Source organism: Geotrypetes seraphini, chromosome 2 (assembly GCF_902459505.1).
Source record: "Geotrypetes seraphini chromosome 2, aGeoSer1.1, whole genome shotgun sequence".
Taxonomy (NCBI): Eukaryota; Metazoa; Chordata; class Amphibia; order Gymnophiona; family Dermophiidae; genus Geotrypetes; species Geotrypetes seraphini.
The window spans coordinates 250,020,034-250,045,346 of NC_047085.1; the positions used below are offsets into that span (position 1 = coordinate 250,020,034).

General features: G+C 43.5%; 1 protein-coding gene across 3 annotated transcripts in view; it reads right to left on the bottom strand.

The window, feature by feature from the left end:
* Window positions 1–25,313, bottom strand: part of PHLPP1 (PH domain and leucine rich repeat protein phosphatase 1) — a 492,900-nt gene that overhangs the window by 216,166 nt on the left and 251,421 nt on the right. For all 3 annotated transcript variants that reach the window (XM_033929324.1, XM_033929323.1, XM_033929325.1), the window contains exons 2-3: window positions 15,644–15,840; window positions 12,540–12,665 (exon numbers count right to left, since the gene is read on the bottom strand). In XM_033929324.1, coding sequence (XP_033785215.1) covers window positions 12,540–12,665; window positions 15,644–15,793 — 276 coding nt within the window. In that variant the 5' untranslated portion in view covers window positions 15,794–15,840. The remainder of the gene's footprint in view (window positions 1–12,539; window positions 12,666–15,643; window positions 15,841–25,313) is intronic.

Below are 25,313 nucleotides of genomic sequence, written 5' to 3' on the forward strand. Positions count from 1 at the left end.
TATGCATACAGTGTGCTTTGGTCATTTAAAAAGTAGCTTGCAAGCCCAAAAAGTGTGGGCACCCCTGCTCTAGAACATCGCTCCTTAGTTTTATCAAGTGGTGCAGTGAGGGGCCAGCACTTTACATCTTATCACCTCATTCTTTCTTTTTTCTCCTCGTGTACACCACGGTTCTTTATTCTAAGCAGCTCTGGCACTAACAGTACTACAAGTGCCTTATGCTACTTTCACTACCACTTGCAGTCAGGTTCGGCATTTTATAATGGTTTTGGGTTTTTATTTAGTTTTTCACCAGTGTTTTCATTTATTTATTAAAGCAGCTTTTTTAACAGCCTGATGCCCCTCCCCTATCAGTGTGCATTCAATCCACTGCCGACACTTTTCAACGGATCAAATATCATAGCCCCACTGTCGCGTGTTCACATTTATTCTGCGTACAAATTTATCTCATCAGTGCAGAGACCTTTTTGGTAAGTCCATTTTACTCTCCCTTTTTTACTTTCCCGAGTGCTGTGGTTTTATTCTTTGGTTTTAATAGAAGCTCATTTGAACAATAATTTAGATCTTTCCCAGGTTTCACTTTTCATCTACCCGGTCGGCTTGTCTTTGAGCTACTATCAGCTGTTCATTTCCCATGTTTACTTTTGCCCTGTTTAGGTCTATATAGTCTAGGCATACTGTTTGTAACCAGCCATCATTTTAAGTATGTATATGCCCTATTTTAAGGGGGGGGGTTAAGTTCTTTTAGCATGTTATTTCATTAATTCTGAGTTCGGTGTTACAATACGTTGTTCTTGGTTTTTAGTTTACACATTATTTATTTTTTCTATGACATGTTCGCATCGCAATTTTACTCAAAAGTATAAATAGGTATCCATATTTCCATTCAAGTTTCATCACGGTGCTCTGGTTTTGGCTCCAATATTTATCACTTCCGTCCACCAGGTCTGGCTATCCGTTACCGTCTCATATTTTAAAGACTCACTCGTTATAATTAGCGGTGATCCACATGTCTCTTCATAATGGACATGTCCGATTTTAGCATTTGGATCTTAGTACTATGGGTTTGGTCTTTTCTGGTTTCTTTTCTATAGTCTGCTTTTCATCTGGAGTCTTTTGAGTTTAGAATTACATTTTATAACATATTTTTGTGGTTATAATTGTATGACATGTCTAAAATCGGTCAAGTTATCCATTCTTTTTATTATTTTTTGTCCCCTCATACAGTGGCAGACTGCCCCGGGTGCCAGCCCTAGGGGGGTACACAGCCGGCTGGATCCAGAACCTTCCGAGCTGCTCTAAATGGCAAATGCACCTCAGCGCGGCTGCCGTACTTATTCCGAAGCAGAGTCGGCAGCCGCACTGAAGTGCAGGAAGGTCCCGCGATGACTGCATTTGCCGCCTCTGCCTCCAGAAGACGTAAGTAACGTCAGAAGGGTGGACAGGAAATTGCAGTCATTGCAGAACCTTGCCGCAACTCCCTGCGTCAGCCGGCCCACCCCCTCCAACGTCACTTACATCTTCCAAAGGCAGAGGCAACAAAACCAGTCATCATGGGACCTTGCTGGTTTGGAGGGAGAGAGGAGCATAGAAGGGTGATGGAGGGAGATAAAGGGGGTTAGGGTGGCATGGAAGGGTGGTGGAGGGAGAGAAAGGGGGAAGATGCTGATGGAATTGGTGTGCAGGGAAAGGAGAGAGAGACATAAGGGGGAAGGATACTGGATGGAATTGGGTTGGAGAGAAAAAAAGGGGGCAGATGTTGATGGAAGTGGGGGGAAGGGAGAGGAGAGAGTGAAATGCCAGACCATGGGGTGTGGGAGAGGGAAGGGAAGAAGAGGAGAGATATGTCAGACCACTGGAGGAGGGAAGGGAAGAAGATGGATACCAGAATAATAGGGGTGAAGGGAGAGATGGAAGGGAAATACAAGGAGAGAAGATGCCATATAGAAGGAACAGAGAGAGGGTAGACAGTGGATGAAAGGAAGAGAGTGACAAGACTATGAGGAAAGCAGGTTGATAAGAAGTGAGAAAGTAAAGAAACAAATATTGTCTGCTTGTCTGAATATAATTTAAATTACCTTTTTTCTGAGATCTATTGGGTGAAGTTACAGTCCCAATAATGTAGACTTGGATTTGAAAGATTTATTTCCTTTAATGTAACAATTTTGTTTTACATTGGTGTGTAGTCCTATTTTTATGTGTTGTAAAAATGGATAAACTTATAAATAATAAAAAAGAGAATATTATGACTGTCCTTGGAGAACAAAGATTGCTCTTCAGCAATTACTATGACGGATTTTGTACAATTTTAAAGGTATCTGCACATCTGTTAAAACTAACAAGTTATGCTTGGTATTTAGATTGAAAATTAATAAATATATAATAAATCAATAAAACTTACTAGGAATTTTCTCTTGACAAAAAAAAAGGGTCAAGTTGAGGCCAGCAGTTCCCCTACCATCCACTCCAGTTGTATTGTGGAACTTCTATTCGTATCACTCAATTGATTCATATTAGAGAATGACACGGTGGCGGTTTACCCGCGGCTACCGCATTTAGCCGCGGGTAACCCGCCGAAACGGTGAAAGAAATATAGCAGTGGCTGCGGGGACGGGGATAAGGCCATTCACCGCCCCGTGGAGTGGTGAATGGTCTTGTCTCCGCAGTGAGACATCAAGGATCGTGCGGTCCTCGCAGCCCCACCCGCCCGATGGTAGCGTTTAGCCCGCTCCCTCTCTCCAGCTCACCTTAGATTGCAGACTTTCTTTTTCGGCGACCTGCGCACGCGTGGCTGTTCAGTATTCAATCTTCTGCTCTGACGCAACCGGAAACAGGAAGTTGCAGCAGAGCAGAAGATTGAACACTGAGTAGCCGCGCGTGCGCTGCTCTTTGAAAGCATGCAGGTCGCAGAAAAAGAAAGCCTGCAAACTAAGGTGAGCTGGAGGGAGCGGGATAAACGCTACCATTGGGTGGGTGGGGGGCTGTGGGGACCGTTCGATCGCTCGTGTTACTGCCTCTGTTTAGCATTTCTTGTAGGAGTATGTTTCCCATTTTGTTGTTTTATTTTGGTCAGATTGGTGATCTGATTTTTATAACCCCCCCCCCCAATGATTCTGGAATCCTATAATTCCTTCTCTGACTTCATCCCTCAGCATGACAGCAGTACTGTATTTGGGTTTTTTTTTAAATTGTGAAATAGTTTTATCTAATCAACGTGCTCTTTATAGTGGTGAGACAAGGGTTTGAGCAGAAAGTAGGAACAGGCTTTCCTCATTTAGGTCCTGAACCAGGCCTGCTCAAAGATCTGTTAACCAACCTTAGCCAACACCTCAAACAAATTAGTTATTCAAAATATAATATTGTCAGCCAGTTCCAGCTCACACTGGAAGGAGGGAGTGAAAGGGAAAAGGATTCTGGGCCAAGGGGATGAAGATGGAAAGAAAAACTCACAGCAGGAAAGAAAGGGGAGGACAGGCAGGTGAGCCAGATGCTGGAAGCAGGGGAGGGGGAAGAAAGAGGGAGAGAAGCTAAATGGGGTTGAAAAGCAGAGACACACTGGTATGGAAGAGGAAGATAGGGGAAATCTGGACACAGGAAGGTAACAGAAAGAGGGGAAATTATGTGCATGGGGCATAGGGACAGAGACATAAAGGGGACATGCCATGGGGATGGTATATGGACACAGGGGGGGGGCAATGGCACATACAGTGGTGCCTCACACAACGAACTTAATTCGTTCCAGGAGCAAGTTTGTTATGCGAAAAGTTCGTTATGTGAAACGCGTTTTCCCATAACAATACATGTTAAAAAAAATAATTCGTTCTGTAGCATAAAATATGCTAAGATGACATAAAAAAAGATAAATTTATCTTGTTAGAGCTGTTAGCATGATATAGAGGGGATATATGTGAAGGGGAGGGGAGACAGGGGTTTTGTTGATCCTTGCTGTGTATTATAATCACCCCCCACATACTCCCCAGTACCTTTTTTAATTCCTCCCATCTTTCCCAGCCAGTGGCGTACAAGCCAGAAGCGCAGAGATCAGGAGCAATTCCTCTGCACGCCTGTGTGGGCCCATGCCGATCTCCGAATGGCTGCAGTTAGTTCTTGTGAGTCCCGCGAGAGCTGGCTGCAGTTAGTTCTTGTGAGTCCCGCGAGAGCTGACTGCAGCCATTCAGAGATCAGCGCAGGCCCAGGCAGTAGCACAGAAGGCTTGCTCTTGATCTCTGTCTGCGCTTCTGGCTGGGAAATTTGCTAGACCACCAGTTCGAGTGAGCGGGTGAGAAAGTTGCAGCAGTGGTGGCTTTTTTAAAAAAATATGTGGCGGCGGGGGGAGGTTTAAAAATATGCGGTGGCGGCGGGGGGAGGTTTAAAAATATGCGGTGGCGGCGGGGGGAGGTTTAAAAATATGCGGTGGCGGCGGGGGGAGGTTTAAAAATATGTGGTGGCGGGGGGAGGTTTAAAAATATGCGGTGGCGGCAGAGGCTTAAAAATATGCAGCAGCGGCGGCAGGGGGGTTTAAAATATGTAGCGCCACTGCACAGGGAGCCAGGCGGAGAGAGGGCAGTTAAGCGATGCAGCTCGGGCGACTTCGTTGTGTGAAACGAAGTTCGTTGTGGAAAGCAAGACCTGAAGTTCGTTGTGCGCAGCGTTCGCTGTGCGAGGCGTCCGTTATGCGAGGCACCACTGTATATAGGGGAGATATTAGAAATGGGGAAAATAGGAGCACATAAGTGAGATGGTTTGTGGGGATGGGACAGGGACCGAGCTCGCAGGCTCCAGTGACTTGCACAAATTACATTGTAACGTGCCATGAAAATAAGAGGGAGGAAGGTAGATAGATAGGCCACATGAGAGGAGCTGAAGGGTGGTAGAAAGGAACAGATGGTAAAGGAGGGAGGGAAGGGTGGTGGTAGAAAGGAATAGAACAGACATTGAAGGAGGGTGGAGAGGAACAGACCCTGAAGGGAAATGTGGAAGACAGAGTGGGGAGAAGATGCTGGTAGGGAAGAAGACAGATGCCAGACTATGGGGGAGCGGAGGGAAGAAGATGGGTGCTAGACCAATTGGGGACAGTGTGTGTGTGAAGGGAGAGGCACAGTAACAGCAAATGGAAGACGCAGAGAGAAGACACACAGTGGATGGAAGGAATTGAATGAGAAGATGTGGAAAGCAGAAACCACACAACAAAGGTAGAAAAAAAAAATTATATTTATTTATTTATTTTTTGCTTTAGGATAAAATAGTATATTAGTTGTGTTGATAAAAATTTATAAACAAAGCCCTACCAGCTGAACATCTCTTTCTCTAGTTCAGAAGCAGGAACTTTGATTTATAAGAAAGGAATAAGCTAAATATTACAGTACTAAGGCTTATATGAATGCTGCGGGGACGGTGACGGGGCGGTGAATGGGATGGCGGTGACGGTGAGGTGAAGGGAACGGCGGTGACGGGGCGGTGCAGAGGATGGGGGGACGGGGACGGCGCACTGACGGGGACAGATTTTTTCCCCGTGTCATTTTCTAATTTATATTCTATCTAGGTCAAAAATTCACCAGAATTATTTTTCCCTTCATTTAAAGAGGTTCCTTTTAAGAAATTACTAGGTCTTTTTTTTGTTTTGGAACAATTTTACCAAAAACTATAAAACAATATTCTTATTATACAAGGGTTTAACTATGTTTCCTTAGGGAAGTACCAGATTAACATTTTAATTTTTTTCATCCCATAAATTTAAAACCAGGATGAATCAAATAAGAAAAAGAAAACAGATACACATCTGATAAGTACAATAAAATTTAATATAAACTTTGCAATTAAGTTTGAGAACACAGTATTCAAATTATTTTGTATACAATAACAGAATGGTTTTGTTTCAGATACTCAAACACAATTTCAAGAATTCCACTTTTCAAAATCAATCTATCAGATAAGTACTGTAGTTTCAGTTTTCTAATGAACCTAAATTATAATTTTGTTCAAACTAAACAATCTCTAAACTAGAATTGATTCTTTGTGGGGTATTTTTTTTTCCTCTTACAGATTCTCTACTGGATGGATTCAGGTAATTATGTTTTCTTGTTGTTTCTTGTTTTCAGTTTTGTCTTTCTTGCGGTGGGTACCTTTCACTTTGTGCTATTGCTTGAAGATCTCACCAACTTCCTACCTTTAAAAACTAAAAGGAAAGAAACCTCCCTCTAACTCAATGTATATGATTCCCTATACTACACTTTATTTTAAAAAAATAATAATTAAGTTTCCCTAAAACTAATCCCTCCCATGTTTTGTTAAAAAAAATTACTAATAACCAATATGTAATTATATCAGTCACAAAATCAAAGAGTAGCATGAACCAAAGTTTAATTGAATTAAATGCAGTTTCTTTCATAGGATCTGTAAATATAAAAACAGCAGTGCACAGCTCTGCCAGCAACAGTGCACAATTCTGTTGTAGAACCTTCAGTTCAAGGCTTTAAACAGGTTTGTTTGTTTTTAAAGTAAAGACTTCAATCAAACCAAACAATTTCTCAAATATCCTCAACACAACTGACAGTTTGTTTTTGTTTTTTAAAACCTAACATCAAATGAACTAAATGGTTCACTTTACCCTTGGTTCCTACAACATATCAAAATTATTATTCAAAAAATGTTTTGTTTTGTTTTTTAAGTAAATTGTTTAACTAAATTATTTCCAATTTAGTCATTAAAACACAAATAATATCTTAATATACTTAATATAATATCTTTACTGACACCTTTAGTACAAATTATCTCACTAAAAAATAATTTCTCTAAAAGGAAAACCCAAGTCTCAACACCTGAGACAGCATAAAGCTAATCAAACACCTGTCCCTATCAGTATACCAACCCAACTGACTTTCTTGGCAGTTTAGAACACTTCCTGTGAGAGCTGTGCTGTCCAGAATTCTAAAGGTGACACGTACAGTTCTAATTTTATGTACTGTATATTATACATTGGTTAATGCTATTACTTTTTTTTACCATTTATATACATTATTCAATTGTATTGTATGGCACTTTGGAACTTTTTTTTTGGGGGGGGGGATTAATCGGGTTATAAATGTCAAGATTAGATTAGAAAAGAAAGCAAATTTCCCACTGAACAAAGAATTTTCCATTCTACGGGAAAATGAGACCAACTAATTTTCTCACCAAAATTTGTGACCAATGGACTTTCCCATCAAAATTTAATTGGTGACCAACAGACTTTCCTGCCTCATTCACTTCAAGTCCCAATCAATTGGGTTTCAGGACAAACGATACACGAGGGTTGATTAGCGGTATATAAGAATTAAATTAAATTCATAAGTCATGGCAACTCATTTTTTTCTCTCAAAAATGCGCCAACACTGGAATTCTAATACATTCGTTTAAACGCGTGTGACATGCACTTCTTAATGTTGCCACCAGATGAGAAATGAGTATAGTGTGTCTGGAATTGATCACAGCCCCAATGTTAATCTTTTGGTGACATAGGTGTGTAATGGAAGTAACTAAAGTTGAACACTTTTACCTCAAGATAGGAGATCTCCCCGGCAAAAATGCACAGGAATGTCATGCAGAGATATGAGAAGCATTAAAAGAGGTCCAACTGCCAACCTGCATTGCAGTGGACACTCTGTCTGCTCGCAAAGATTTATTGGTGGCTGTGATCAAACAGTGCATAACTGAAGACAGGTGCTGGACAATGACGGAATTAGTCCAGAATACAAGTATTCCTGTGCTGACAGTGCACCGAATATTACAGATGGACTTAAAAATGTGCAAGATTGCTGCAAAGTGGGTGCCATATCGCTTAAATGAGATACAGAAGTGGACTCATTATGACACATGTAGTATCAATCTGGAGAGATTTCACCAAGAAGGAAATGATATGCTGAATCATATTGCAATTGATGAAACATGGGCACAAGCATACGAACCTGGACAACCGGGGAGACTACTTTGAAGGTTGCTGTTCATTTTGCACACTGTATGCCATAATAAATGATTTCAAATATAATGGGGGGTTATTTTTATTTTTTGCTTCTCCCCTACCAGAGATACCTGCACTCATTTCTTATCTGGTGGCAACATAAGTAGTACATGTCACACACTTTCAAACATATATACCGCATTTCCCCAATGATAGGCTGCGGCTTATAGATTGATTTTGCAAACCTGTGTATTGGGTACGGCTTGCTTAAATGGGGCGGCCTATCTATGAACATTAACAATAAGTTCCCCCCCCCCTGGGTACCTTTTTAAAATCCTGGCTCGCTCTTGTCTCTCCCTCGCTGGATGGCTGCCTCCTCCAATCTTGTGACCAGCGGCGCAAGGCAGGAGCGAGCTTTTCATGCTCCAGCCTGGCCCTGCGCTGATTCCTGAATGGCTGCCGTCAGTTCTCACGAGGACTGATGGCAGCCATTCAGGAAGCGGCGTGGGGCCAGGTTGGAGCACGAAAAGCTTGCTCCTGCCCTGCGCTGCTGGCCACAAGATTGGAGGAGGTAGCCAGCAGCCGTCCAGCGAGGGAGAGACAGGAGAGAGCCAGGATTTTAAAAGGTACATTTGCTCCATAAGTTTAACGCCACAACTAATAACATGGGGCAGCTTATCTCAGAGTTTTTAAACATAAATGAGCATTTTCTGCGGCTTATAGAATGGGGCTGCCTATTGTTGGGGAAATACGGTATTGTATTTCCAGTGCTGGTGCATTTTAAAGAGAAAAGAAATAGTTGCCATGACTTATGAATCAACCCTCATATAAAGACAAACTAGACTTCACAGATTACCCTGAAGAAAGTCACAGCACGATGGCTGAAATGTCAGTTCTAATTTAGTAGATGCAGCGAAACCTGAAAAACTGCAACAAGCAAATTTTCAACTGTTCAAAAAGGTTCCAGAGTGAGAATCTAACAAATGCTGCCAGATTTCCGCCAGCTTAACTCTGTTTTCTATAGACACATATGCAATGCTGGAATTGAGCAGCTCTAAAGAACCAGATCTTGATACACCCCTGCTGTGTCAATTTGTTATCTGATGTTTTTACCCACCTTGCCAAATACTAAAAGCAGTAAACAAGAAAAAAAATAGAGAAAACATACTGCAAGGTAAATGAATTCTAAAACCATAAAATAATCAACAATGTCAAAGCAGCTAGGATATTCCAACTCAAACAAAAATGTTAGCGAGAAAAAATATATGTATTAAAAGGGGGGTTACACATTCAAAGTGGTTTACATATATACACAGGCAATGGAGGATTAAGTGACATGCCCAGGGTCACAAGGTACAGCGCTGGGATTGATCCCATAACCTCAGGGTGTTGAGGCAGCAGTTCTACCACTAGGCCACTCCTCACCATAAATATCAAAGCTAGCTAGGAACAGAGAGCACCACGGAGATAGAGAGGAGAGAAGTGCCAGTTTTAGAAAGTTGCAGGGAATTCAGAAACTGTCTTTACCATCTGCTGACAGGAGGCCCTGCGTCCATTTGGATTGGTATAACAGGATTCAATGAAAGGAAGTTAACAGGTAAGGCTAAAGGTCACCTTTTTAGGTGTATAAATTGCTATTAGGGCAGTTCTACAAAATAGGTGTTTCTAGGTGCTCTGATGCCATGAGGGAGCCCATTCTTTAATATCCTCTGGGTACCCAGATTATGTTACAGAATATAGTCGAGTCTTGATTATCTGACTGTCTCTTCTATGTTTTGATGTCTATCGCTGCGAATGTCTAGTAGTGCTATAGAAATGATTAGTAGTAGCAATAGTAGTTCCCTAGGATTTCATTACTCCTTCATATTCTGCCTTATCCCCTAATATCAACAAGCCTGCCATCATTAACACTCTACCTTAGCCACACAACATGAGGACCTTAAATCATTTAAATCACATTTGAAAACTTATTATTTCAAACTGGCGTTTGACCCTAGTTCTTAACACTTTAGTTCTTCCTTTGCTTTCTTCTCGCATTTTTCCTTTTTCCCCTATCCTCCTGTTTTTACTTTATTTGCTCTTACCTCTTCATACAGTAAACCTTTCCTGCCCTTGTCATTTTGTGTCTAGTATTGTTATTTGTAGAGTATACATTTCCCTGCTGTGTTTATTTTACTGTTGTTTAATTATTTCCCTTTGATTTCTATCTATAGTTAACCGCTTTGATTTGACTTTTTTGTTAATAATGGCAGTATATCACGTAAAATAACTAATTGCAACCTTCCATCTCAGGCCTGTGATCCAGCACTGCAGTCCCATCCCCTTTAATACCTTCCTGTCCCCCTCTCCTGCCATATTTACCCTGGAGCCAAACCACTCTTAAAAAAACAAACAAACAAACAAAAAAAAACCCCAGAACACCTAAAACAAACAATAAAACAGACCAGCTAGAATCCACCGCAACATAAGTGTTTGATACATGGAGAAATGCACACCCAAATTAAACCTCGCTAATCAACCACCTTCCCCCACAAAAAACTCTAATTTAACATGTTCTGTCAGCAGTGGCGTAGCGAGGGTAGGAGACACCCAGGGCGATGTGCCCTCTGTTCCCCCCAAAACCTGTAACTTTGCTGGCATGAGCAGCATCTCGAACCTGTTGCCTGCACCAGCCTCAGCTCTCTCTCCGACTTCACTTCCTGATCCCATGTGACATCAGAGGAAGAGGCAAGGCCAGCGTGAGCAGCTCATGCCAGTGATGAGTTAAAGAGGTACGGTTGGGGGGTTTGGAAAGGATAACATATGCCAATGCCCCCACAAAGACTGTGCCCAGAACGGTTCCCCCCCCCCTTTTAATACGCCACTGTTTTCAGTTATCTGCAACCACCATGAAACCTAAAAGGGGTTTTAGTGACAATCACCGATATCCACAAGAAAAAGCTCCTGCTTTCATTAGACATGATCCATGCCCTCCTGCACTTCATCCTACCCACAAATCCTATTCCCCACTCAACAAGACAAGTTTTTAAATTCATTTTAGATTTTTATTTCTCATTTTACTTTTTTTATTTCCAAGAAAAATATTCATAGATCTGGTTGGTTTTATTTTCCTTCAGCAAATGCATGTCGTTAGAAAACTTTTTTAGATAGGACCTTAGCATCCCAAGCAGGATTAATGAATTCATGTTTGATAGTAAGTAAGAAATGGAGAAACAAGAAGATTCAATTTTGAAAATATCTTAAAATCATATTACCATGTAGTTATAATGTACTTTTTATCTGCACTTATTTTAGTTGATATCATGTTATCCTTATTCATTAGTTTTAATACTTGTATTAGTTACTTAGAATTTTATTATGTATGATATTATCATATTGTATGCTGAACACCTATTGTGTAAATCACTATGAACTACTGGTTAGGCGATATATAAAAATAAAATTATTATTATTATTATTAAGGGGGAGAAATCTTGCAATAGAGATGCAGCTCTTCTGAAAACTACAACACAAAAACAAAGACATATCGGCATCTTATAAATCAATAAGCAAACTACTGCTGTGTTAAAATCGCTCATTGATAAATATCACTTTTTTCTACCAGTGCCTGAGTGGCGATTGGTTGGGGTACCAATAGGAAGGATAATATTTAAAAAAAACAAACAACAAAACATGCCAGTAACTCCCTCCTGAACACCCTGTGTAGACTGGGTCACACTCCCTCCCCAACCTAACCTAACCTGACCTCCTACCCATGATTTTACTGGTAGGCTAGTGGCCCTCCCCCTCCCTGGATCCTAATGCCCTTTCCTCAAACAAACAAAAATTTAAATCCCTGGTGTCTAGTGGCATCCTTCCACCCCTGGATTCCTCTCCCAGCCCACTCTCACACACCTTATAGAAGAGGTAGGAGCTATGACAACTAGCCCCTGCCTCTAGCACCATCTTTAAAAAAAAAAAATAAAAATAATAATATGGCTGCACCGTGCCCTGTGTGGTACATCCTGGGATTCCATATGGCAGCAGGCATCCCCAGAATGCACTGCACAGGGCAGGCTGGCTCCTTTTGTCAAGATTGTGGCACCTTAAAGAGAAATAAATGAGCATCGCTCCTGCCTCTTCTGTAAGATATGTGGGGTGGGAAAGTGTCACAAGACACCAGGCATTTAATTTGTTTTGAAGAAAGGGGCTTGGGTTCACTTGAGGACCACTAGACTACCAGCAAAATCTTTTCAACTGTTGGGGAGGGAGGGTCCAAGTCAGTTCAGGTTGTTAGGAGGATAGGCTGCTAGATCACCAGGGGGGCTGATACAGATATCCAGGGAGGGTGGTCAGGTTGGAGGCAGAGAGGGAAGAAAGAGAGTGCCAGTAGACACCCATTCCTCTCAACCAAGCCCTAGTATGCTGCCCTAGACCCTGGCATTAATTTCACTGTGGCAGTCACATAAGAAAAGCTTCCACTAACCACCCCCTATTTTGCATGCCATGGGACAGCAAATTAGCAAATATACCACTGAATTGCTATCCAATGGTATGTAAAAACCTTTGTAACCATGCGGGAGGCTTTCTGCATCAGCCCCTAAAAGCCCGATTTTATTCTTACCTTTGAGGCTTGTCGCAGCCACCTCAAATACTCCGTAAAAGTATCAAAACAAATGTAATAAGTCTGGCTCTGAGCTCCTGAAGAACTGAATGCCAGACAGTGCTGGTGCTTCTTTACTTCTTCCACCTACAAGAGAAAGAGAAAGGAAACGTGTAAGATGGGACTATCAGGACTTTGAGGTAGAAATGGCTTTGGAAGGGGAAGGGGAAGGGGTAGCCAAAAGTACTTGAGCACAGCAACACCAACCAACAAAACAAGACCTCTACCACTACAGTGTGAAACTATTCTCCCCCTTCCACTTCCCAAGCTAAACACAAATATGACCACTATCCAGAGAGAGGAGCTACAATGTGTACATTTTTCATAGTTCAGTGGTACCTTGGATTACGAGCCTAATCCGTTCCAGGAGCATCTCGTAGTCCAAAATGCTCATTTATCAAAGCGAGTTTCCCCATAGAAAATAATGGAAACTCGCTTTGATACGTTCCCACCCCCCCACCCCTGATAACCGGCATCGCTCCCCCCCCGCTCGCAAAGGCACCCTCTCTCCAACCGGCACCCCTCCCACCGCGCGAAACGGCCCCCCTGCCCAAACAACTTAAACTTACCCACCTCCCCATCTAGCACCGGCACCAGCACGCAGGCACAGATCGTGTGCCTAGAAGGTCTTTCGGCTTCCAGCTTCTGCCTGCCTGCCTTGAGCATGCATCCCCTACCCTTTGTTGTCTGATGATTTTGTGAGTCCCACGAGAGCTGACTGCAGTCATTCAGAGATTGGCGCGGGAGCATGGAGGGTTTACTCCTGATCTCTGTGCTTCTGGCCTGTGTGCCGCTGGCCGGGAAATACGCTGGACCACCAGGTACGACGGCAGCGGGCAATTGGGTTTTAAAGATGCAGCGGTGTCGGGGGGGGGTGTAAAAATATGCAGCGGCAGAGGGGGTTAAAAAAATATGCAGCGGTGGGGGGGGGGTTTAAAAGATACGGCGGTGGCAGTGAACTTAACAAATCTATATCTTCACTTCATAAGACGCACTTACATTTCCAACCCCTTTTTGGAGCTAAAAATACGGTAACTTGCTAGACACACACACACACAGAGGAGTAACACTAGCTGCACATACTATAACAGGACATGTTTATCCACTCCTACCCTAGATGAGAATTCTCAAGCACCATTCTGACCTCATGTGTAACTTTCTTTAAATTAGTCCCCTTATTTTCTTACTCCTACTGCTCTATCTATATGCTCCATCTTTGCTTACACCCTATGGCAGTGGTCTCAAACTCATGGCCCAGGGACACCATGCGGCTCGCCAAGTACTATTTTGATGCCCTCGGTATGTTTATCATAATCACAAAAGTAAAATAAAATAGTTTCTTCATCATATGTCTCTTTAGCTATAAATGACAATATTATTATTATTATTATTATTAATAAGACTTTGCCAAAAGGAAAGATTTATAAATTATAAAGAGTTTTACCTCATGCAAAATTGTCATTTCTTTAATAAAATGCTAAGCGCGCATGTGCACTCTTACCGCATGCTTCCCTGATGCCTGATCTGTCGGGCTGTGGCAGCAAGAGTGCGCATGCGCTACACCAGGACGCCTTTGGTTCCACGGTAGCAGGGATGGCGGAAACATTAGAGAGGCGGCTGTTGGTTTCAGGCGTGCGCGGTGGTTGCCAGGAGGAAGGCTTCATGGAATGGTACTGGCGGCGGCTGCCGGGAGGAGAGCTTCGAGGCGAGGCGGCTGTCGGCAGAGGGCAGACGCCGGGCCAGGACGGTCTGCATAGATGACTTTGAACTTCTCCTCGACCAGCTCTCGCAGCAGACTCTGCAGGCTGCCCTTGCATCGCTCCAGCTCCACTTCCATGTCCCGCACGGAGAGCGGCTGCATCGCCGGAGCCTCCTCGCCCGCTAACTCCACTCGTCAGTGCTGGGCGAACTCCTCTGGGTCCCACATGCTGCTACGCGCCGGGCACCGGCAGATGAAAATCCCTCTGCCTGCACCAGCTGCTCCGACACCTGCTGAAAACTTTTCTCTCTCTGTTTCAGCCATTCGGCGATGGCGCTTCCGCTTTCGAGCCCGCTGTCAGTGCCTGCATGCCGTGGCAGCTTGAGGCGGCTATCGGTGGATGAACGGAGGTAACGGTTGCTGCTGGACAGGGGGGGGGCAGAAAAAGGAAGGGAGGCCTACTGCTGGACAGGGGGAGCAGGAAAGAGGTGCTGATGGACAGGAGGGAGGTAAAACAAAGGGAGAAGGGCTACTGCTGCATAAGGAGAGCAGTGAAGGGGTGGTGGTGGACACAGGGGAGGTAAAAGGAAGGGAGAATGGACAGGGGGAGCAGGCAAGGGGTGGTGATGGACAGCCAAGGAAAAAGAAAGACAGAAATACAGAACAGGCTAAGGAGAGAGAGAGAAATAAATAAATAAAGACAGACACACACACACGGATGTAGCGGTATATAAGAAATAAATTACATTACATTACATTACATATATTCTAGCACCCGTTAATGTAACGGGCTATAAGACTAGTTTATTTAATAAGACATTAACTATTTTTTTCTCAGGCCTTACAAGTACCTACAAATCCAAAATGTGGCCCTGCAAAGGGTTTGAGTTTGAGACCACTGCCCTATGGTATTAAAATGTTTTACCATGTGTTAGGTCAACATTGTAATGTAGCATACTATGCCATAACTTTGATTGCAACTTGAATATTTTTATTGCTGTAATTGTCTATTTCTTATTTATTTATTTTAAAAATCTCTAGACTGTCTTAAATCTAGACTTATTCTTGCTGTACACTGTCTTGAATGAATTCCTTTAAAAAGGTGGTAAATAAATCAATAAATAACTTTATTGTAATCTGGCTTGATGTAATTCATCTACTAAAGGCAGAATGTCAAATGTAATAAAATAAAATCAAATATTTCTTCAGTCAGGGTGCTAGTTACATGAATAGCCTCCTGTAGGAGAGGCAAAAAGCAGATTGTTGTGCATTTCCTTACATGCAGAAAAAAATCCTAAATATAAGAAAAAAAAAATCACAATTAGCAGAAACTCAGAAAAAAAAGTGACTATAAACATTAACGTACCTTCCCACCAATCAGCGGAAGGACATGCATCTTCCCAATTTGGCTTTCTTTCACAGATGAAACTATCAGACATGTCCCACACAGGATAACCTGGCGTCTCGTCCATCGGTTCACAGGCAGTTGCATCTTCCCCTTTCGAACGTTGTACATTCCAGAGAGCTGAATCCTTTCTGAGCTGCCAATGCTGTGAGGCTTTCCTGAAATGAAAAGCACAAGAGCCTTAAGGACTGCTCCCTCTCTTCTCCCGTTTTCATGAAGAAAAGACAACAGACAGAGAAACCCAATAATCCTGAGACCATAATGTACTTAAAGCTAATCTTCCTATGGTATAAAACTGCACTGCCAATAAATTTTTCACCACCAATATGAAATTTCTATTAATGCGAGAAGTTTGTTTTCTCTATTTATCCCACACGAGCAGGGTATATTCATACATAGATTAGCTTTATACCAATCATCCTGAAGAGCACTTTTCCAGAATTCACCTCTGTTCATTTTTTTGGGTCAGTTTTGAGATAGGAGATTAATTTTGTTCATTAAGGTAAAATTCATTTACTGTAGCTTATTCCTATGCTAAACCTCATGGACTTAGCGACTTAAATTTTCTGAAACATGGAAGCAGTTGGTGAAGATCCATCAACCCATACACAAGTTATGCTGTAACACACCACTTCAGTTTTAGGATCACGTATCAGCTTGACATTTTTCTGCAATTAAGACCGAGTATGATCTTGATGGTGTAGGGGCCCTCTATTCATGCATATTCATTTTGGAAATCTTTGTGGTCCTCAAGGATTGTGGCTGTCCAGCCCTGTTCTAGGTATAGCTGATTTTTTTTCTATTCATTTTATTAATATTACAACATAATTGTAAAATAATATTCAACAATGAAAATAAAAAAAATCCATTACCAAGAAGAAAAATTTAAGTATACTAGTCTTTAAGCCCATTACATTAACGGGTGCTAGAATAGATGTGTGTGTATCTTTCTTTCTCTCTCTCTCTCTCTCCTTGGCCGCTTTCTGACTTTCTCTCTCTTTCCTTGGCTGTCCACCATCACCCCTTGCCTGCTCCCCCTGTCCAGCAGTAGCCCTTCTCCCTTCCTTTTACCTCCCTCATGTCCAGCAGCACCCCTTCCCTGCTTCCCCTATCCAGCAGGACTCTTTACCTGCTCCCCCTGCAGCCACTTCCTGGTGTCTTTGAACCACTGATGCTCCTCTTCAAAGCAGCCTGCTGAGGATCGCGGCCGGCTGTAGTGAACCTCGCAGGCCGCTCTGCACCTCGGTAGCAAGTTCCCTCTGACGCGATTGCATACGTCAGAGGGAACATGCTACCAAGGTGCAGAGCAGCCTGCGAGGTTCCCTACAGCTGGCCACGATGCTTAGCAGACTGCTTTGAAGAAGAGCAGCGCCGTCGGCAGCGATTGGTGAGTGAGGGCGGGAGGGGAGAGCCGCCAGCGTGTTCCCTGCCTCCATGTTCCAAAATGGAATTCGGCATGGAGGGACACAGCACAGCGGCAGCTATCACAAAACTCTAAGTGCGCATGCGTGCTTAGGGTTTTATTAGAGAGGATATTGATGTTTTAACTTGATATACAAGCCATGTCTTGCAATACAAGTACATACAGTATACACACATCACAACTGAGCTGATGGTTATTCTCTCTCTGACACTGTATAGTGACAGTTCTAAACAAGCAAACTCTTGCAGTACGAGTACATACATGGTTCTTCTCTTTCTGATGCTGCAGGAGTGTAGTGACTGTATTAAGCGAGGTCTTGCAATACAAGTACATATAGTATTTTGTATTAAAGTTTTTTGGGTTGTGGAATGAATCGTCTTGAGTTTCCATTATTTCCTATGGGGGAGATTCGCTTTGATATACGAGTGCTTTGGATTACAAGCATGCTTCTGGAACGAATTATGCTCGCAAACCAAGGTTTGACTGTATTTCTTTTTGGAAAAATAAAAGTAACCATAAAGATTACAACAGTAATCAAAAAAGTGAGAGGAAAGAACCTACACCAGGGGTAGGCAATTCCGGTCCTCGAGAGCCGGAGCCAGGTCAGGTTTTCAGGATGTCCACAATAAATATGCATGAGATAGATTTGCATCTCAAGGAGGCAGTGCATGCAAATCCATCTCATACATATTCATTGTGGATATCCTGAAAACCTGACCTGGCTCTGGCTCTTGAGGATCGGAATTGCCTACCCCTGACCTACACCAAAGAAATTACAAATCCTGATATTCATCAAGACATAAAAAGAAATTTAAGGATAATGAGCAACAATCCTATCTTGTCCAGTCATTACTTATTTCTAACAAACTTGCCCAATATAACCACTAATTTCTCTCTCATGTCTGTCCAACCGATGTAACCTTTACCTCCTAAGTCCATATCAAAGTCTCTAAGCGAGATGGATCTAGGAAAATATATTCTTTTCGCTGGCATTTTCTACTATTACTAATAGTTTATATAGCGCTACTAGACATATGCAGTGCTGTATATCAAAACATAGAAGAGACAGTCCCTGCTCAAAAAAGTTTACAATATAGGCAACCTATTTAACCTGAGATTGACTAGGAAACTTCAGGAAGAAGATCAAGCAGAGGGCCAATGCCCTAGTTCTCAATTTAAGAAACTCTTGTTGGACAGAGTCCTACGAGACACATCAGAACAAACAGATAGGAGAACCATGAAAATAAGCCAAATTTTTCCTGAAGAAATTAGGTGTAGCTGATTTTGATGGTAGATTGGTACAATTTCATTTGGTAACATGCTATTGTAAACCGCACAGAACTTCACGGTCCTGTGGTATATACACTGTTATTATGTTGTTATTATTATCATTCTTTAATTTGCCAATTTAATCCATTGCATCTTCCAAGTTCATCAGTGTAATGGTGCTATTTCCTTAACATCCTCTTCAATGAACAGTGAAGGAAAGAATGTATTCTGTTCTTCTGCAATGGCTTACTCTTATTACCCCTCAGTCATCTCACAATCTAACTCCCCCAGAGGTGTTTTGCTTTGAATACACTTAAGATTTTGAAATGAAGCATGCTACAGATAACTTTTCAGCATTCCTTCCTGGACCTTTAATTCTAAAATGCTGTGCTTGTCTATTACTTATGTTTGACTTATTCTTACTATATCCTACCTTAAGAGAATTCCTTCAAAGGGCAGTAAATAAATCCTAATAATAAATGTGTACCCTACTATCACAGTATTATTTCATTGGTTATCCTCCTTTTGTCACTGTCAAATTTTTATTTATTTATTGGGGGGGAGGCATTATTCAAATCTTTATTGAATTTCACCAACATAATTGACAAAATCACAAGAAAAGAAGAAGCTAAAATAGAACACTCAGTCCAACACGGGACACATTCATCAGCAGCGGGAATCAAACAAGAGAGAAAAACAAAACATGCATTGGAACATTCTGTTCAGTTACATTTCAACAAACATTAAGAATATCTCTTCCCCCACCTCTACCCCACACACACTTCCCCAATTAAAATCTATATTTGCATTTATCACTCGATTTTTATAGACTTCTGTTATTCAGTAGAAGTGTTTTTACTTGTATTCACCGCCTGTCTAGCACCTGATGGATACAACTGATACCACTTTACCCTCTCAACTCTTTAAACACACACCTTGGCTACTTCAGCCTTATACAACAACATTGCTACAGAGATATTATAACTTCCAAATATCAAAAATAAACTCTAATAATCATGGCTTGATTACACCGCTACTCATTTTTGAAATATACTAAATCATCAAAGAGAAACCATCTTAATAAAAATAAAAATGAAATGGCAAGAGAGACACCTCAGTAAAGCATCTACCCCTTAAAGGTAGCCTTGGACGCCGAGTCACCCGCCTACTGCTGCATCCAGAGCATTCTGCAAGCCGAGAATGTAAAAGCAGACACCTTGCTTATGGACCCTGAAAAGGTCAAAGAGAGCATCCGCCACATAAACTACCGTATTTTCACGCATATAACGCGCGCGTTATATGTGTTTTTACCTACCGCGCATACCCCTCGCGCGTTATACGCGTGAGCGCGGTATAGAAAAGTTTTTAAACATAGTTCCCCCCCCGCCCGACGCCCGATTCACCCCCCCCCAGCAGGACCACTCGCACCCCCACCCCGAACGACCACTCGCACGCGCTCCCACCCGCACCCGCATTCACGATCGGAGCAAGAGGGAGCCCAAGCCCTCTTGCCCGGCCGACTCCCCAACTCCCCGACAATATCGGGCCAGGAGGGAGCCCAAACCCTCCTGGCCACGGCGACTCCCTACCCCCACCCTGCACTACATTACGGGCAGGAGGGATCCCAGGCCCTCCTGCCCTCGACGCAAACCCCCCCTCCCCCCAACGACCGCCCCCCCCCAAGAACCTCCGACCGCCCCCCCAGCCGACCCGCGACCCCCCTGGCCGACCCCCACGACACCCCCACCCCCCTTCCCCGTACCTTTGGTAGTTGGCCGGACAGACGGGAGCCAAACCTGCCTGTCCGGCAGGCAGCCAATGACGGAATGAGACCGGATTGGCCCATCCGTCCCAAAGCTCCGCCTACTGGTGGGGCCTAAGGCGCGTGGGCCAATCAGAATAGGCCCTGGAGCCTTAGGTCCCACCTGGGGGCGCGGCCTGAGGCACATGGGCCCAACCCGACCATGTGCCTCAGGCCGCGCCCCCAGGTGGGACCTAAGGCTCCAGGGCCTATTCTGATTGGCCCACGCGCCTTAGGCCCCACCAGTAGGCGGAGCTTTGGGAAGGATGGGCCAATCCGGCCTCATTCCGTCGTTGGCTGCCTGCCGGACAGGCGGGTTTGGCCAACTACCAAAGGTACGGGGAAGGGGGATGGGGGTGTCGTGGGGGTCGGCCAGGGGGGTCGCGGGTCGGCTGGGGGGGCGGTCGGAGGTTCTTGGGGGGGGCGGTCGTTGGAGGGAGGGGGGTTTGCGTCGAGGGCAGGAGGGCCTGGGATCCCTCCTGCTCGTAATGTAGTGCGGGGTGGGGGTCGCCGTGGCCAGGAGGGTTTGGGCTCCCTTCTGGCCCGATATTGTCGGGGAGTCGGCGGTCCTTCGGGGTGGGGGTGCGAGTGGTCCTGTCGGGGGGGGGATGTATCGGACGTCGGGGGGGGCATCAGGCTTTCAGGATGGGGACAGACCTTCAAGGGGGACAGGCAGACCTTCAAGGGGGGACAGGACTTCAAGGGGGACAGTCAGGGTGGGTGAACGGAGAGTCGGGACAGCGCACGGAGAGTCGGGGCAGTGCACGGAAAGTCAGGGCGGGTGAACGGAGAGTCGGGACAGCGCACGGAGAGGCGGGGCAGTGCACGGAAAGTCAGGGCGGGTGAACGGAGAGTCGGGACAGCGCACGGAGAGTCGGGGCAGTGCACGGAAAGTCAGGGCGGGTGAACGGAGAGTCGGGACAGCGCATGGAGAGTCGGGGCAGTGCACGGAAAGTCAGGGAGGGTGAACGGAGAGTCGGGACAGCGCACGGAGAGTCGGGGAGGGCGAAAGGAGAGTCGGGGTGGCCAGAGGAGAGTCGGGGCAGGCGAAAGGACAGTCGGGCTGCATGCGCGGTATACCCGTGAGCGCGGTATACAAAAGTTTTTGTACATAAAATCGTGGTTTCTGCGCGCTATACCCGTGTGCGCGTTTTACACGGGTGCGCGTTATCTGCGTGAAAATACGGTACCCCTTCGCCATGTGAGATGGGGCAGATGTCCTCCACCAAGGAAATCTGGCGTAGCCTGGTATGGTAGGCCTGCTCAACAAAAGAAGCAGCAGTCGCCTTGATTCCCAGAACAAGAGCTTCTACACCCTGCAGTCCTGAGCATCCTTCAGCACGCCACCATCTTTGCTCGGGAGAATAGTACGCTTGGTAACCCAAGCAACCGCTGAATCCACCTTTGGCTGCTGGAATTCAGGTGCCATGGGATAAAGCTTAACCCAAGACCTTGGCCACCTGCAAGGACACCTCCGGGATCTCCTACTGTTCTGTGACCAAGCAAGTAATGTTTGGATGCGCCAGAAAGAGAGGTCTGGTCGTTGACACCACTCATGATCATGTAGTGGGAAATGGAGTGTCAGGACACGTATTGAATTGAACTTTACCAGCAGCTTAGCGGGTTCTCTGAGGAAGCCAGGGCGGCGAAACGCGTCAGAACCTAGCTGAACCAACGCTGTTTGTATTTTTCAAGCTAAGTCTATTTTTGAAGTCACTATTTTGAAGTTATTTAATAGTCGGACATTACTTTTCTCTATATGGACTATTGAAACTTATGAGCACTCTTAATAAGCGCTTTGAATCACCTTTTACTGAACAATGGTGCAATGATAGATACCAAAAGAATCTCTACAGGGGTTTGTCCCCACATCGAGTTCTTACATTCCATCTTGGATTCTGAGCACCACTTAAGGTTAAAAGGCATTTGAAGTAGCTTTATTGTTCCTATATTAGTGTTTGTTCATATATTGCACACATACAATCTGCCCCATTAAAAAAAAAAAAATTAGAAAAAAGTCCCCCGCGCTGATGGCCCTCCCCAATTAAATCTGTGAAAACAGGTTTAGCAACGATCGTTGACTTTAGTGCATCTAGCCCATAGAATCCAGTGGTACAGATAGATTGTAAGTTTTCTGGGGACAGGACAATAATACTGTACTAGATTATAACTTGCCTTGAGCAACATCTGAAAAAGGCGTGGACTAGATACAAATACCTTTCTTTCTTATCTGCCAAAGCCTATTTGTATTTCATTGCATTGTGGGGCATGCTTAGGCAGCATTTAGACAGTAGTAAGTAACTTCCACTTTGAAAGATAAACCCTCCCAAAAAAGCACCTCCAGATAAAGCATCTTTACCAGAAAGAGACTCGCTCACAGCTGACAGACTTAATTCCCATCAAAAATGCTTGAAAAACAGTTTCTAAAGTGTACTGACTAATGCTACCACCAGAATACGCTTCTCTTGAATGGATGAACTCTTCCAGTCAACCATTCTCCTTGACCATCTAAATACGAGCGGCTTGGAGGTTTGGCAAATGTGAGGTTACTGGAGAATTTTCAGTTAAAAAAAAAAATAAATTGAATTTGAAGGATGGAATGAATGCAAATCCTTCATTTACTCATATGGGCAATGGCAGTGAAACACACCCAGTGAATGCTGACATCACTCATCCCCTATTTTCTAGGGCTTACCCTAGAGCAGGGGTGTCAAAGTCCCTCCTCAAGGGCCACAATCCAGTCGGATTTTCAGAATTTCCCCAATGAATATGCAAGAGATCTATCTGCATGCACTGCTTTCACTGTATGCTAATAGTTCTCATGCATATTCATTGGGGAAATTCTGAAAACCTGACTGGATTGTGGCCCTCAAGGAGGGACTTTGACACCCCTGCCCTAGAGGAACCCGTTCTCCAAACCTGTGCAGGGGAAGAGTGGCGAGAGCTGCTGCCTCAGCAGGTTTAAGCCCAACATTGCTCCTTGTGATTCTAGGCAAGTCACTTAACCCTCTATTGTCCCAGGTAACATGAGGGTACCTGAATGTAAACTTTAGGATCCCCTTGGGGTATATAAGCAGTATGTAAATACCTATACATAAATAAATCAATCTCTCCAACGAGACTGCCAATTACAGGATGTTTGTAGTATGGATATTTTTCCAGCAGGAATCAACTTTTACAGGACAGTGATATTCATCATCAACCTGAGCTGGATCAGAACCAGTGAAAAAGTTTTGTACCTTATATGAGATCCTTTAAACAACCCATCTCTCTACCTTTCGTTGCTGAGCACTAGCCGTGACAAAAGTGAGTCCTGTTTTACCTTGTAGTTTATAATTTTTCCTATGAAGTAGGGAATGACGCATGAACAAAATTTTCTCCGTCCCTGCAGGAACTCAATTTCCCCATCCCCGCGAGTTTGTTGCGGTCCCTGCCCCATTCCTGTAAGCTCTGCCTTAACCGCACAAGCCTCAAACACTTTGACAAGAAATTCTTGCACAACTAGAGTAGACTTGACAAAGTCAGTAAGCTTCTTAAAAGGAAGAGGGAGAAAACAATGCTGGCAACAATAGTAAACTCACCTGCATGTCTACATTCTGAAATGAAGCAGAATATATTTCAACAGGAAAAACATATCAAACTTCAGCAAATTTATCTATAAGACTAGAAACGAAAATGCACAAGCTAGAAAACTTGACATAAATCTAATTAATGTAACCATTCCAAGATTAACAGATAGCTTACATTTTCCCATAGAACACAAAATGCACAGAAAAACCAGACCCACGCTACTGGGAGTAAGGTTTCACCCACAGCAAGACCAAGAATATCAATGCAGCTTTTACAGGGAAGAACTCAAAGATCACAATACATACATACCACTGCCAGAAAAGCAAAAAACCAAACAGTGTTGAAGTGTTTGAGACTTGTGCAGATGAGGACAGAGTTTGCAGGAATGGGGCAGGAAAAGAACTTGCCGGGACGGAGCAATGAGTTCCCGTGGGGATGGTGAAAAAATTTGTCCCCATGTCCTCCGTGTGTTGAAAATTGCTCAATATTCTAAACATGTTCACAGTATACACAGGGAAAGATTATGCAAAAAGTCAGCCAAAGTGTGTATAATAGCCAAAAATGAGAACTGACTGTACTGACAACTAGTGCACAGAGAGTGGAAAGGATTTATAAAGAGTATGCTCAGAAAAGTGAAACTCTGAAGAGAGAGTGACAACCCTCTCTTGGGGTAAGAGTTTACCGTCCAGTCATTGCATAATTGATTCAAAAAATCACTCTCTGAGAACTAGTAAAGGTAATAAAAACTAATTTTAAATCTTGTAATTTCTAACACAGTCCAGGTTCAAAAAAATTTTTGAGATATAAAATATAATAAATCTCATTGGATTTTTTAATGATGCACTTATCTTATAAAGATAAACTTGTTATAGGGGTCTCGGGTCTCAACGTGGCCCCGTTTCGTGGTCTGCTTCAGGAGACCCAAAATCAATCTTTAAACATTATACGTTGTGATGCATTAGATGATCATTTGCAGAAGGGTTCCTTTAGCACCATCTTTTGTTTTGGACACTGCAAGTATGATTAGGTTCTTGGCTACATTTACCAACATCCCTGACCAAGCCATACTTTTTACCTTGGACATTACAGCTTTGTATACGAATGTGCCCCAACAGGATGCCATAGATATCATTAAAATTGAACTTCAGGCATCAGAGATACCGGACATTAGAATTAATTTTCTCATTCAACTAGCAGCTATTGCTCTAGGCATGAATTACTTTCAGTTTGGGGACATTTTTTACAAACAGATTAAAGGCACAGCTATGGGGGCTAAAATGGCCCCTTCCGTAGCCTGTCTCTATGTAGCCACATTCGAACAAAAATTTTTGTATCCATCAGCACACTGGAAACATCTTCTATTTTGGAAACGTTATATCGATGACATCTTAGGAGTGTGGATGGGCACCGTTGAAGAATTGGATCAGTTCCTCGCATGGCTCAATTCTTGTGATGTCAATTTATACTTTTCCATGACTAAAGATTTTCATCAGGTCCCTTTTTTGGACATTAACATATCTTTAACTGAGGGCAGTTTCTTAACCAGCATTTATCGAAAACCCACAGAT